Source organism: Kryptolebias marmoratus, linkage group LG2 (genome assembly GCF_001649575.2).
Source record: "Kryptolebias marmoratus isolate JLee-2015 linkage group LG2, ASM164957v2, whole genome shotgun sequence".
Classification (NCBI taxonomy): domain Eukaryota; kingdom Metazoa; phylum Chordata; class Actinopteri; order Cyprinodontiformes; family Rivulidae; genus Kryptolebias; species Kryptolebias marmoratus.
This window is the reverse complement of record NC_051431.1, coordinates 15,955,896-15,968,227: the sequence shown is the minus strand read 5'-3', so window position 1 is coordinate 15,968,227 and position 12,332 is coordinate 15,955,896. Positions and strand designations below refer to the sequence as shown.

At 38.2% G+C, this 12,332-nt stretch overlaps 1 protein-coding gene across 5 annotated transcripts in view; it reads left to right on the top strand.

Annotated features, from left to right (window-relative positions):
* The window catches only part of gria4a (glutamate receptor, ionotropic, AMPA 4a), a 127,722-nt gene that overhangs the window by 54,607 nt on the left and 60,783 nt on the right, over positions 1-12,332 (top strand). For all 5 annotated transcript variants that reach the window (XM_017431006.3, XM_017431005.3, XM_017431008.3 and 2 more), the window contains exons 4-6: positions 3,935-3,987; positions 4,196-4,327; positions 9,986-10,039. In XM_017431006.3, the coding sequence (XP_017286495.1) occupies positions 3,935-3,987; positions 4,196-4,327; positions 9,986-10,039 (239 nt within the window). The remainder of the gene's footprint in view (positions 1-3,934; positions 3,988-4,195; positions 4,328-9,985; positions 10,040-12,332) is intronic.

Genomic DNA, 12,332 nt, shown 5'->3' with positions numbered 1-12,332 from the left:
AATCATCAAAATTAAACGAAATAAACATTTGAAATATATGAGTTTGTATGTAATGTATGAATATAATATACAAGTTTCACTTTTTAAATGGAATTACTGAAATCAATCTACTTTTTCATGATATTCTAATTTTATGACCAGCACCTGTATATCTAACAAGAATGCAGTTCTCTGAACTCCCACAAGCAGACTGAGTACACTTTTGTATTCTCCTCTCATAACTCGGAGTACAGAGCGTTATTTTCTAATTTTTTTTTTTTCCCATTTCTAAATCTGGAAACTTGACATGTGTTGGGTTACTATCAGTGTGCTGCACAGTTTGGTAAATGTTTATTTCAGCTGTTGTCACTTTAACTGTCTGCAGTCAACATTTACTTTCAGTAGGAAGGCAGTGGTTGTACTGGTATTTTTCTTCCACTTCTTTTGGTAGTTTCCATGACTTTTCTTTTTTATTCAGCACAGTTTGAAGTTTGACTATGTGATTTCTTAGCACTTTCCTTTTTCTATTAAGTTATTGGTGTGGGAATGATTAACATTTAACCCTTAATCAATCATGGAAAAGATTAATCAGTGAAACACTGAAATAGAATACTGTAATTCATTTTAAAGTTTTGTGTTACTTTAATCATTTTAAGTCACTGGAGTTTTAGGAAAGTGTACAGAAGATATTAAGTAATAAAAAAAACAAGATGGCTTAGGGTTAGAAAACTGTGTCAAAAGTGAGGCCTTAGAAAAACTCCAGACCATGAGGAGATGAGACAGTCTGATTCCATGAAAGGTGAGAACACCTGCAAAAACCAGATACCATTAGATAACCGCTACAAAATGTGCAAACACCTGCAAAAGCTAAGTGTGGTTTCAGTATGGGGGAAGGTCTCAGTGTGTCACGGTTATGTTCATGTGCCTTGGAGACGGACACGATTAAAATCTGAACCAATCCAACGCCTGAACATAAAAATCTGAGGTAATTGTCACCAGAATTTGAAGGACAAAATTATCAGCAAATAAAAACTAATGTATTGAAATGAATTGTCAGTTGTGTCTGTGTCTAACTTTCTGGTTTGCTTCTGTCATTCGCATGCTGGCAGATTAAAACATTTTATCTCACCAGACTTTGCTGTCTAGTGGTTAAACTTTTTTTGAGACTGTCCTTGAAGATAATTAGAAAGCTAAAAATAACATTGTTAGTATTCTCAGCAACACAAAAACCTGACAAAGTCACTCTGCAGATAATACAGTACCGTCCTCTTGACCCATGTTTGCACATCCTTATTGACATTAAAAATTGTCCCTGTGACAAAAATCTGTTCTGCTTTACAGTCACTGGATATAAACCAAATCCTAGAAAGGTGTGTGTGCAGATGTTACTTTAAAAAAAATATATAGCCAGTAAAAATTTGGGACATCATTTTAATTTTTGGCACAAAGGGGAACAGGGATTAAAAATATTGTGAGCTACAGCACCAAAAAGAATGTCTGATCTCTCCAGGTTTGTAATTAATGTTTTTGTTGTTTCTTGAAACTGAAAATCTGAACGTGAGACTTAAATCAAATGAGTGATCCAAACTATTACAATGGCATAATCTTGTTTAAACGTTTATGAGATCTCTAAAGGGTTTGCAAACTTTCCAGCACCGTTTTAATTAAAAAAATTCTCAGTGAGAAATGAGAAAAGGAGGAGCCATAGATAAATATAACTGGGTAGATCTTCTGGATCTTCAGCTGCGAAAAATTAAAACAATTTCTCATAATTACAGCAGTTTGGTTTGAAACAAATGAGCTCTTAATTTGGGTTCACTTTGGAATGACACACTGAGAACAAAAGTACAATATCAATGCTTAATGTTCCATCTGAACGTCCATTTGCTTTGGAGGGGGTGGGGTGTGAATTTAACACAAATTAATATTGTAATCTCATTGAAGTGCAAAGGTTGGGCTATTGGACCTAAATACGAAAGATCTACAGGAATAAGAGTCTAATTTGGCTCATTCCAGCAAGAAACCGGGGGCTGGCCTCAGTTCCTCAAGCGTTCACCTGCCTTTAATTTAACCACGTCGTCAAGAAGTGCACATAAGTTAGTGGAGCAGAAACAGCTTATGCCCTCAGCCGCTAACCGCTGTCATGGGATTACTTGGCACATTTTTCCCCCTCCTTTGCAGGCTTGCATGTGCACACAGACAAATTCCCTGCCACAGGGAGTGAAACACAGGTCAAACAAAGTCCCAGAAGACCACTCTGCAGTTGTGTGTTTGGGAATTAGAGAGCTGTGCAGTGCATGTGCATGCTCTGCCTATCTCTCTGCCAACTTCACTGCGGTCCAGGTTGCCTGGGTTAGTACCCAGGGGAGCAGATGGAGAAAGAGGAAGGAAAGAGCAGAGCAGGAACGACAGCTTAGGTGAATCGAGCTGGTGGGGTGGCCCAAAAAAGGACAGAAAATATGTGTGAGTCAAGGGAGCAGAAGCACACAAGGTGATGAGGGAGAATGAGGAGAAAGTGGAGGTAGATGTGTGGCTGAAGAGGGAGGCTGGGGAGAGATTACAGAAAGGGCACAAAAGAGGAAGTAGGAGGATGGACACGGTCACAAGCCTCTGGGGATGCACAGCAGCATAGAGCAGGAGGAGGGGTTACGGTTGAGAAAAGGTGGGGAAAGGAAAGGGAAATGGAGGGAAGGATAGATGCATGGAGTTTGGACTGTACTCACCCGTGACACCGCCAAGGCAGGACCCTTCATTACAGGCTCCCATCAGGCCCTGCTGCTGCTAATGTGCTGGAAAATGGGCAGTAACGCTGTTATCTGTTTTATGTCCCCTGCTCTGCTGTGCTCTACTGATAGCCTGCTGACACACACGTTACCACACAAGTATCCATAGACCTGCATAATTGCATTTAAAGACAAATGCAGCATCCACATGAAGGTGGGCATAGATTCACATCAAGTAAATGGATGCATGTGCACCTCTGCAAGCAAGACACTACATTTAAACATAACTCAAGTGCAACTCTGAATACACTTGCAATAATTTAGGCAAAGAAACATTTACATCACTTGAGAGGCTACACAGAAAAAGTGAGTGAGTGTAATTCATTCAGTGCTGTGTAAGTGCTGGATAAGGTCAGGAGATGCACAATATGCTATGTAAGTTGTTTTTTGTAACCATTATGTGCAGGTTACTTTTAGTGAATTGTGCTATAATATTTTTTTTATCCAGTTTTTGTGTATCTCTAAACAAATTTACAAATACATTTGACTGTTGTGCTGAGATTATAATGACTGTCAAGATAAAATGGGACTATGTTCAATATTTAAATATTTTTCACAGTGAAAATCAGTCATGTTTTTGATTTTAGCTCATTAAGACATGATGATCAGTGTTAGACATCCTAATTTATTCCCACATGTTTGAACCCCTGCTGGCCACGTTCTTAACCATGAAAGTCTTTTAGGATAGCATTCTACCAAGTATAATTTCACTCCATTCAAAGGTTTGGTAAAACTGAACTTTTTTCTGGTTTTGATCCTAATCTACAAAAACTGAGCATTACAATGTTGTATTTAGTAAAATAAAAAATAAACTTTATTCAATTAATTCTGAAGACAGTTGATCACTGTTTCATGGTTACCTGCAAGACACACGGCGGCAGCTGGCTGTAGCACTTCCATTGCAGCCCAGGGCATTTTAAATAGCCATGTAATGTAAAACTGACTACAGTGAAAAAGTTTGTAAAATAGTGGTTGCATGAACCGCTGTGAAACCTTTGTGATTGAAGTTATTTTAAGATGGCAGCAATCCACTTTGGTCTTGGCCCTGCTCAGACTAGCTGTCACATCGTCAATCTGATAAAAAAAAAAAAAGTATTACAACAGCATCTACTGTCTTGTAGCAGCATTGACTCTCTTTTTCCTGTTTATTTTCTTCACTCTCTGTTGTTTAGGTTATGCAATACTGCAGGCAATTATGGAGAGAGCGGGGCAGAATGCATGGCAGGTCAGGACACACACACACACACACACACACTGGGATTCTTGGAAACCTGCCAGAAAACATACATCACAACCTGGATGATCTCACACAGCACAATAATTCACTTAATCACGTACACAAGGAGATACACAGCATTTTAAACTTTTGGTTTAGTTACACGACCTTATTCCTACATCATCTTTGTGTTTGTATAAACATTTCTTGTGAACAGGTGAGTGCGATCTGTGTGGAGAGTTTCAATGACGCAGCATATCGCCGACTCTTAGAAGACTTGGATCGACGGCAGGAGAGAAAATATGTGATTGATTTGGAGCCCGAGAGACTACAGACCATCCTCGAACAGGTAACATTTGGCATAAAAATTAACTCAACTATGACATGAATATTTTGATATTATTCATAAAACTTGGGAACAAGAACGTACAGTTGTGCAGGAACCAGTAGAGGCTGGAGCTATGTAAACCTGAAGTGCTTTGATGTGAGGATTGGACATGGGGATATTTAAGCTCCAAATACACTTATCAACAAAAAAGGTCCATCCAAAAGAAATAGTTCATTTTGGACATAAATTGGTTTACATGCAGACCAGCAGTGGGTATGGAAAGGGTTTGATTTGCAAGGAACTGGCCCAAGTATAAACAGCCCCAGAGGGCACTGGATGTTGGAATCAATGGGCACATGAGAACAACAATGGCACATCTTGAAAGTTTCAATAACCCAAGAAAAGACCGAACTAAGGAAGGATTGTTGTACTGTGCGCCAAGCATTAAGGAACCCCATGGCATCTGTACCTCTGATGCACATGCAGATACTGAACTCTTAACAACAGCACGCTTTCATGTACAGTGTCTCAACAACTGGCCAAAGCTGGGTTCACCATCTCATACAAAGGCTGCCATTAATACCGAAGCAGGTTTGGTTGGTTGTGTTTTGAGCTGTGCCATAACTGGGACGCTTGAATGGATGAGTGGCATTGTATAATGACCAATGATGATTCTTGGTTCTGCATTATCGTGGATGGCCATTGTGTGCATGTATGGAGGTGCAGAGGGAAGAGGGCCAATCTTGAGATTGTTGTGGAGAAACCCACCAGCATTACTCCTGGTATCATTGTGTGAGGAGCCATTGCATCTAACTTCATGTCATCTCTGTCTTGATTCGGGGGGCCCTGGATGCACAGAACTACCTCAGTGACATCCTACATCCACTTGTCTTACCTGTCCTGAGACAGCACCCTGGGACAGTTTTTAAATACCACAATGCCTGCCCACATATTACATATGTCTATTATTTTCTGCATAATGTTGAGATCCACTCATGGCCACCCAGGTAGGGGATCAGCTTAAATGTCAACTCCAACCCATTGCTAATCTTAAGTATCTCTGGGACCAGTTAAAACCTGTGGGTCAACTTGCCACAGGAAAGGGTAGAATTTTTCATGACTTGGTTCCCCACCAAATCACCACTTGTATTCGTACATTTCAGCACTCACAGTTTCACTTCATTTCCACCACTCTTTCTGGGTGCTTAGCTTTTCTTGCGTCAGTGAGTGTAAATTGCAGAGAACACTAATAAGAAAAATAAAATTTGAAACCAAATAATTGCAAGCAAAAAAAAATGTTTTTTATAAATTTTAATGTTTAACGCTACTGGTCTCCATCACAAGATTAAAAGATACTGTTCTGTAACTGCTAGTGCATTGACACCCATTTAAAGCTTGAACAATCAGGCAGGATTTTTTACAGGGAACTGCATTGACAGATGCTTCACAATGGTTTTATACAGCACCATTACTATCACTGAGATTTAATCACTGACCTGAACTTCAGCACTTGAGATTTAATAATGTAGTTCAACCATCTTGTTATTATGGGCCTCAACCACAGAAGAAGATGGGATAAGTAATAAAAATTAGACTATTTAAAAAAAAGGATGAAAAAAGTATAGTTGCTAATCATTGTGGTTGTATGGAAAGGCATGCAGACTCATCTCATAAAGCAAAAACTGATTTATTTAACAAAGAGGTTAGGCTGACATGGCAGCAAAAAGACACAAAACAAAATATTGAGGATTCTGAGGCAACACAGAGTAAACCTGAATGTGGCATGAGACCAACAGCGAGGATAAGATGGAAGTGACTGAATATAAAAGCTGAAGGTGATTGAGAGATTGACTGCAGCTGGAGTGACAGGTAATGGGGAACAGGTGAAGAGGGCGTGGCAGGCTGACTGGAAAACTACTGAGGAGATAACTAAGGGAGAGTGAACAGTGGCGCAAGAAACACAGAAGGCACAGGGAGCAAAACTATACAGGAACATATTATAAAGAAATACAAAGAACATGCTTAAACACAAAGATCACCAGAAAACAAAAGCACAAGAAACAACAAAAAATTAAACAAAACACCCAGATCCTGACATTGGTATTATATAAGTATTTTCCTCTCTTACTGCTGGTGTCTATCTGCTGGCTGTCTGCTCCACTCAGCTAGTTAAAGCAGCACTCCAGATGCTTTCTGACATCTGGAAAGGAAACAAGATTTGTGTTTTCCTTGGAGTTCATAATGTGGAATGAAAAATGTGTCTACCCCAACAACAACACAACGCTAGTGTGTGTTTGAAGTAATGACACCACACACACAATAATTTAGAGCACCCAAATGCATACACAACATAAAAGCATGCACTCTGACACTTTGTGCTTGTCTAAGTCTATTAGATTATCTGTCTTGCTTGATGGTTGAGACTTGAGATGTGGCAGGTGGTGTAAATGTGTGTGTGTGCGTGGGTGTGCGTGTCGGTGTGTGTGTGTGTGTGGGTGGCCCTTGACTCAGGTTGGAGTGTGACGCTAAATCGGTTCTGCCACCTGTCATCACATCTGATCCTGTGTATGCACATCTGACAAACCCAGTGACACATGGAACTAAAACACAGACACACACACACACAGAGACCCTTCAAAGACACACAGTTACACAAAAATTCAGGTTGTGATAAACAATATTACATCTCCAATTCAGAAATGGTTGGAATGCATTTCAAGATTTATTTTTAATCAATTTCATTTGTTAGGAAACTGGCATTCCCTAAAGAATAGTGCTCAAGGTATGCATTGTGAATGACGCGTGGCTACTATTCGATCAGGTTTTAGCTCAAAATCTGTCAAACTGATTGAGTTAAAGTCATTTTTGTGTTTGGTAAGGTTGCTTAGCTGTGGTGGCCATCCTGAATTGAGTTGGCTCCAAACGTTAATCAGTTATAGATGCACATCCAGACAGTGATTACTTTCTGAGTTTCATTAAAATCTGCCAACTGGTACATAAGATATTTCACTAACAGTCCATCAAACAAACAGGCAATGACATTATCGCCTGTCTTTCATGGCAGAAGGTGATAAAAATACATTCACAGGTATTTCAAAGGTGCAACACATTTCATAAAAGGTTTGAGATGGTGAAAATTAGGACTAAATGAGATTATAAAAGTAATAATATGATTTTATATCAAACATGTGATGTCAACATGTATTGTTATAATGTTTTCTTACAAAAGGGCTGTCCTTTGAAAGTTATGAGGAGCAAAAATGAGCAGATAATCTCCAGTCTGTCAATAAATAACTAAGATCATTGCAATGCATGCTATACTTCCTTTTACATTTTATAATTTCATTAATGGCATTCTTCCATCGCTTTGGATGGTACAGTACAGTTTGACATGGATCTGTCTTGCTTCATTTTTCCGTGCAGACAGTATTTTCTTTTCTACATGGGCTGTTTTTCACTGCAGCATGTGTGAGGCTGCTGTGACACAGAGATAAGTTCCCTGTGTGTGTGTGTGTGGAGGGGGGTGTTTTTATTTCATCACATTGATTTAGCAGACTGTTTTATCCTGAGCAAGTTACAAGTGAAGAGGAGTAGCCTAAAGGCGATTAAAGAATGTTTTAGCTTTAAATGCATTTGTGACGAGTTTTTAAAACATGAAGGATTCAAACATCTTTTGAAGCAATCATAACAACAGAGAGCTGAACAGCTCAGATTTGGTCAGTGGAGAAAACAAACAATTTATACATAAATCTATTCTCAAGGTTGATAAACATGTTCATGTGTTTATTAGCTCTGCACTCTTGTATGAATAGTGCACACTAACGATATAGCCATGGTTTATGTTGTAAATTGTGTGATGGACTCTTGAAATGACTTCATAAAACAAAAATGTAAGTTTGTGAACTGCTATGTGGATGTTGTTTGTTTACATCTAGAAGTTGTCAAAGGTTTCCATGATTTTATCACGAGCGAAGGAATGAGAGCGCATACTCATGTTTGAAAACTAAAAAACTGACTTATTATAACAGAAGATAAACAAAAAAGCTGATGTGGCAACAAAATAACGATAACAGAAACACCTAAGATTGCGTGGAGACACAAAGAGCTGACCTGATCGAGGCATAAAACCAACAGCAAACAAGCATACAGAAACCAATGAACCAGCAGAGAGCAAATGACCAGAGACTGGATAAAAAGAACTGTGGGAGTGAGGAAGATGAGCTACAGCTGGGAGATGATGGGAAACAGGTGAGGTGGGCGTGGCACTCTGACCGGAAAACTACTGAGCTGAGGACAGGTGAATACTGGCACAGGGAACACAAGGAGCAAGACAATACAATAATAAATATTAACATGAAAACACAAGGAATTTACTTAACACAAGGATCACGTAAAAATCAAATAAAGAACAAGAAAATATGACAAAATATCCAAATCTTGACAGTTTTCCATTTTTTGTCTTGATTTTTAAGATTTAAATTAAAAAATCTTAAAAAACAGACCAGTTTTATTACAGAACTTGTAAAGAAATTTGAATCTAAAAGTGCAGGAGAGGAGGAATGAGCAAAATAAAACCTGAAACACCTCATTGCTTGGTGCCCTTATTGCTAACCATCTTTTTAATCTTAAGAGAAAAACTAGCAAAATTACAAAATGTCCCATCTCCTTTTGGAAGGTGTTGCAGACTTCAAGTGCACGAGTGAACTGATACTAACAGATAAATTGAACTTGATGAAACAAATTTAAAAACACTTTGGTTTCTGTCTACCACAAAATAAAAGTAGGAATCAATGTTCTTGATTTTTCATACTGTCCTAACAGCTTCTAATCTGGGGTTGTATTTCAGGCAAACACATCATCATCTAAATGCTGTCATCCAAACACCCACAAACACACACCAGTAACAGCCTCCCTGTCAGACAGACGCATGGATGAGACTGTTTCTTAATTGGTTTCAGTGGTGACTGAACACAGACACACACACATGGACACACACTCATGTAAATGTATACTGAGAGCAAGGATACATGCACAAACACACACTCCCTTTGCAGTCGGTTCTGCAGTGCTGGCACTAGCGAACATCTCCGCTCTGAGACAGAGACTGCACTGTTTGCCTGCCCCTGCCAGCTGCGATCTGTGTGTGTGTGTCTGTGTGTGTGTGTGTGATTCTGTGTGTGAGTATGTAGCTGCTGATATGTGTGGGTGAGACTAGAGACAAGTATAAAATGTGAGCAGTTTATTAATTAGGCTTATGGATCATGGTGAAGGGAATATTCACATTTCTCCTACGTCAGAAATCTCACAATGTTCTATTTTTACTTTTTTAATTTGGACTATAAAAGTGTCAAAAAGCCGTATTACAGGTTTACATTTTGAGCTGAATCACTGGGCAGTAAAGCTAATTAGCAGAGCAGGTTAATTCATCGTGTTTTGTTTGACTGAATCTTTTTTAACAGAGTTGCTCTAGAGACTGGTGAAATCCTGTCCACTGTGTACAATCAGTGTTATAAAATACTCCTACCACGCTGCTGAGAGAGGTAAAGAAGCAACAGATGGGAGGAAGAGGGCTTTATTTTTTGTTTGACATCCCTACTGCGCTGCTAAACTAATTTTTTCACATTGCATCCATTCCAGGAGATTGAAAGAGATGAATGTTTCCTCTTTGTGTGTTTGCAGGCTGTCAGTGTGGGGAAACATGTGAAAGGTTATCATTACATCATAGCAAATCTGGTAAGTACCTTTTATTTCATCATGAAACGTGTTTGATCTTGGTGTTCTGATTAGTTTAATAGCCAACACTAAGATGGATCTTTTCTTAATAAAGCAGGTACATGAAATGTAACGTAGTTCCATGACTAAAACTGTGTGTATGCAGGGAGGCAGGATGTTTCCACCAGTTTTATGGCATGGTCCTCATATATATATATATAATAAAATACATATATCTTGATCTTCATAAAATTTTTACACACATGCATGAGACGGAGCATCTAGCCTACTCAATCATTTGCATATAAAAAGATTTTCTTGCACCGTAACTAAATAAACACGACAATAAAAGCAAAGAAGAAGCACAGATTTGCCGAAAGGTATGTGGAGCTACTTATCAATAAAGACAAAAGAGAAGAGAAAATCCACTTTATTTATCCTGGTTTCCCTCCTTTTGGTCAGGATTGAAAACAGAATAATCACTGCGGAACAGATAAAGTAACAGAGGTGATCAATTCCGTTGGTGAAATGCAAAAGACTGTGAAGAAAATAGAATGAGGCCGCAAGACCAGCAGTCCCTGCTTTATCTGGTCTGGATGAACACATTGTCTGTATATAAGGTCATGTAAAGGAGGAAAATACAAATGTAGATGGGAACCACAATATGATGGCTGGGTGTTTTTTTTTTGTTTGGTTGTTTTTTTTTATTGTTGTTGTTGTTAAGTAGCATGAGACAACTATCATCTGATGCTTAAAAGACAGAATTATCTCTTAATACTCATCCTATTCCTTAAAGTCTACTTTTTAGGTCTTTTAACAATCTTGGGGTGCTTATCCTTACCATCTGTATTCTTCTTTAAAAAAATCATTATAATACTATTTAGGACCTAAAGTTTGTGTAGAGCAATGGTCTGATGCTTTGTCAATGAATCCGAAATATTAGGAAGTAAAGAAAATCACAAATTACGTATACAAAACCACAATTACATGACTTCTTTAACTGATCTCTCTAGCACTGTTTTTTTTTAGTTGCAAATTTTGTGCAGCAGGAGAAAACATTTTGTTTACCAGTTTCATGTTGCTATTTTTAGCCTCAGACCTAAAAACAACACTGATCATCTGTTAAAGAGGTGTAAGGCTATCAGTGTTTGCATTTTTATAAAAAAGCTTTTGTCACTATCTGCTGTACTTTTTATCTTAGTAAAACAGGCTCAGTGGAAGAGAAACTTATTAGAGGTGTTTACGTTCTGATATGTCAAGGGACTACACAGTATAACAAAAATTTATTGTCCTTGCACTATCCATATGTCAATAATGCAAAAGATTGCAATAAATCACAAATACAAACTGCGGGTCAGTAATATATTTTGCCAATCAGATAGACCACAACTGCCCCCAAATGCCTATATTCAGCTATGACAATGTCACATTTTCTTAAAATTGTGTCTGTTCTGTCTTTAATTTTGTCTAAATGTTGGTTTAACCAAAGCAACGATCGTGTCATACACTTAAAATCTTGAAACATTTTTCAACAGAGGACCAGGTAAAATCTTCACACAAGAAAAAAAATTGTGGTACCAAAGTTTTTTGTGTCCGTTTGCTTGTGGTTTAGATAGGGGCTGCAACTGCTGGAGGCTGTTGCCAACTAGTCGCCAACAGCCTCAGACCAGTAAAAACAGCGGCAAATTCAGCTTTAATCACATTTCTGTGAATAACTATAAGGACAGCAAAAGACGTGGAACACATTTGCTAAAATACGATCTCAACTTGTTTTAACAAAATGTATTACAGTCTAACAACAAAGAAAATGCTGAACAAGATTTCTTAACCTAGTTTCCATTTATATGAATATTGACTGGCTACATTGCAGGCTCAGGCACAACACATGTTGCTCCTATAGAGATGTGGTCATTTGATTGTAGTTGATTATCTGGAGCTACAAACCCCAGTTTTTTGGGTTTGTGTCACTCATAATCTACAAATGTGGACTGTGTAGTTTACTATCTGTTAGTTGCAAGATCTCATGTCTTTAAAAGAGCCATAAGAAATCAACATTGTTGAGATATAATGATAAATTATTCATTTTTATAGTCCCACCAAAGCCACTTATTTCTCTTACAATGAACTGGTATTTTATCATCGGTCTCCTCTTGACAAGGTCACAGCTGTAAAAAGCTGTTTGACCATATCAATAAATAAATTATGAGTTCAAATTTAATCCCTAAAATCTGTTTAATGGTATTTCTCTCAGTGTCAGTGAAAAAGGAGCCTTTGAGCTAAATAGGCTTTCACAGCTTTTAGCCATTAGCATCCA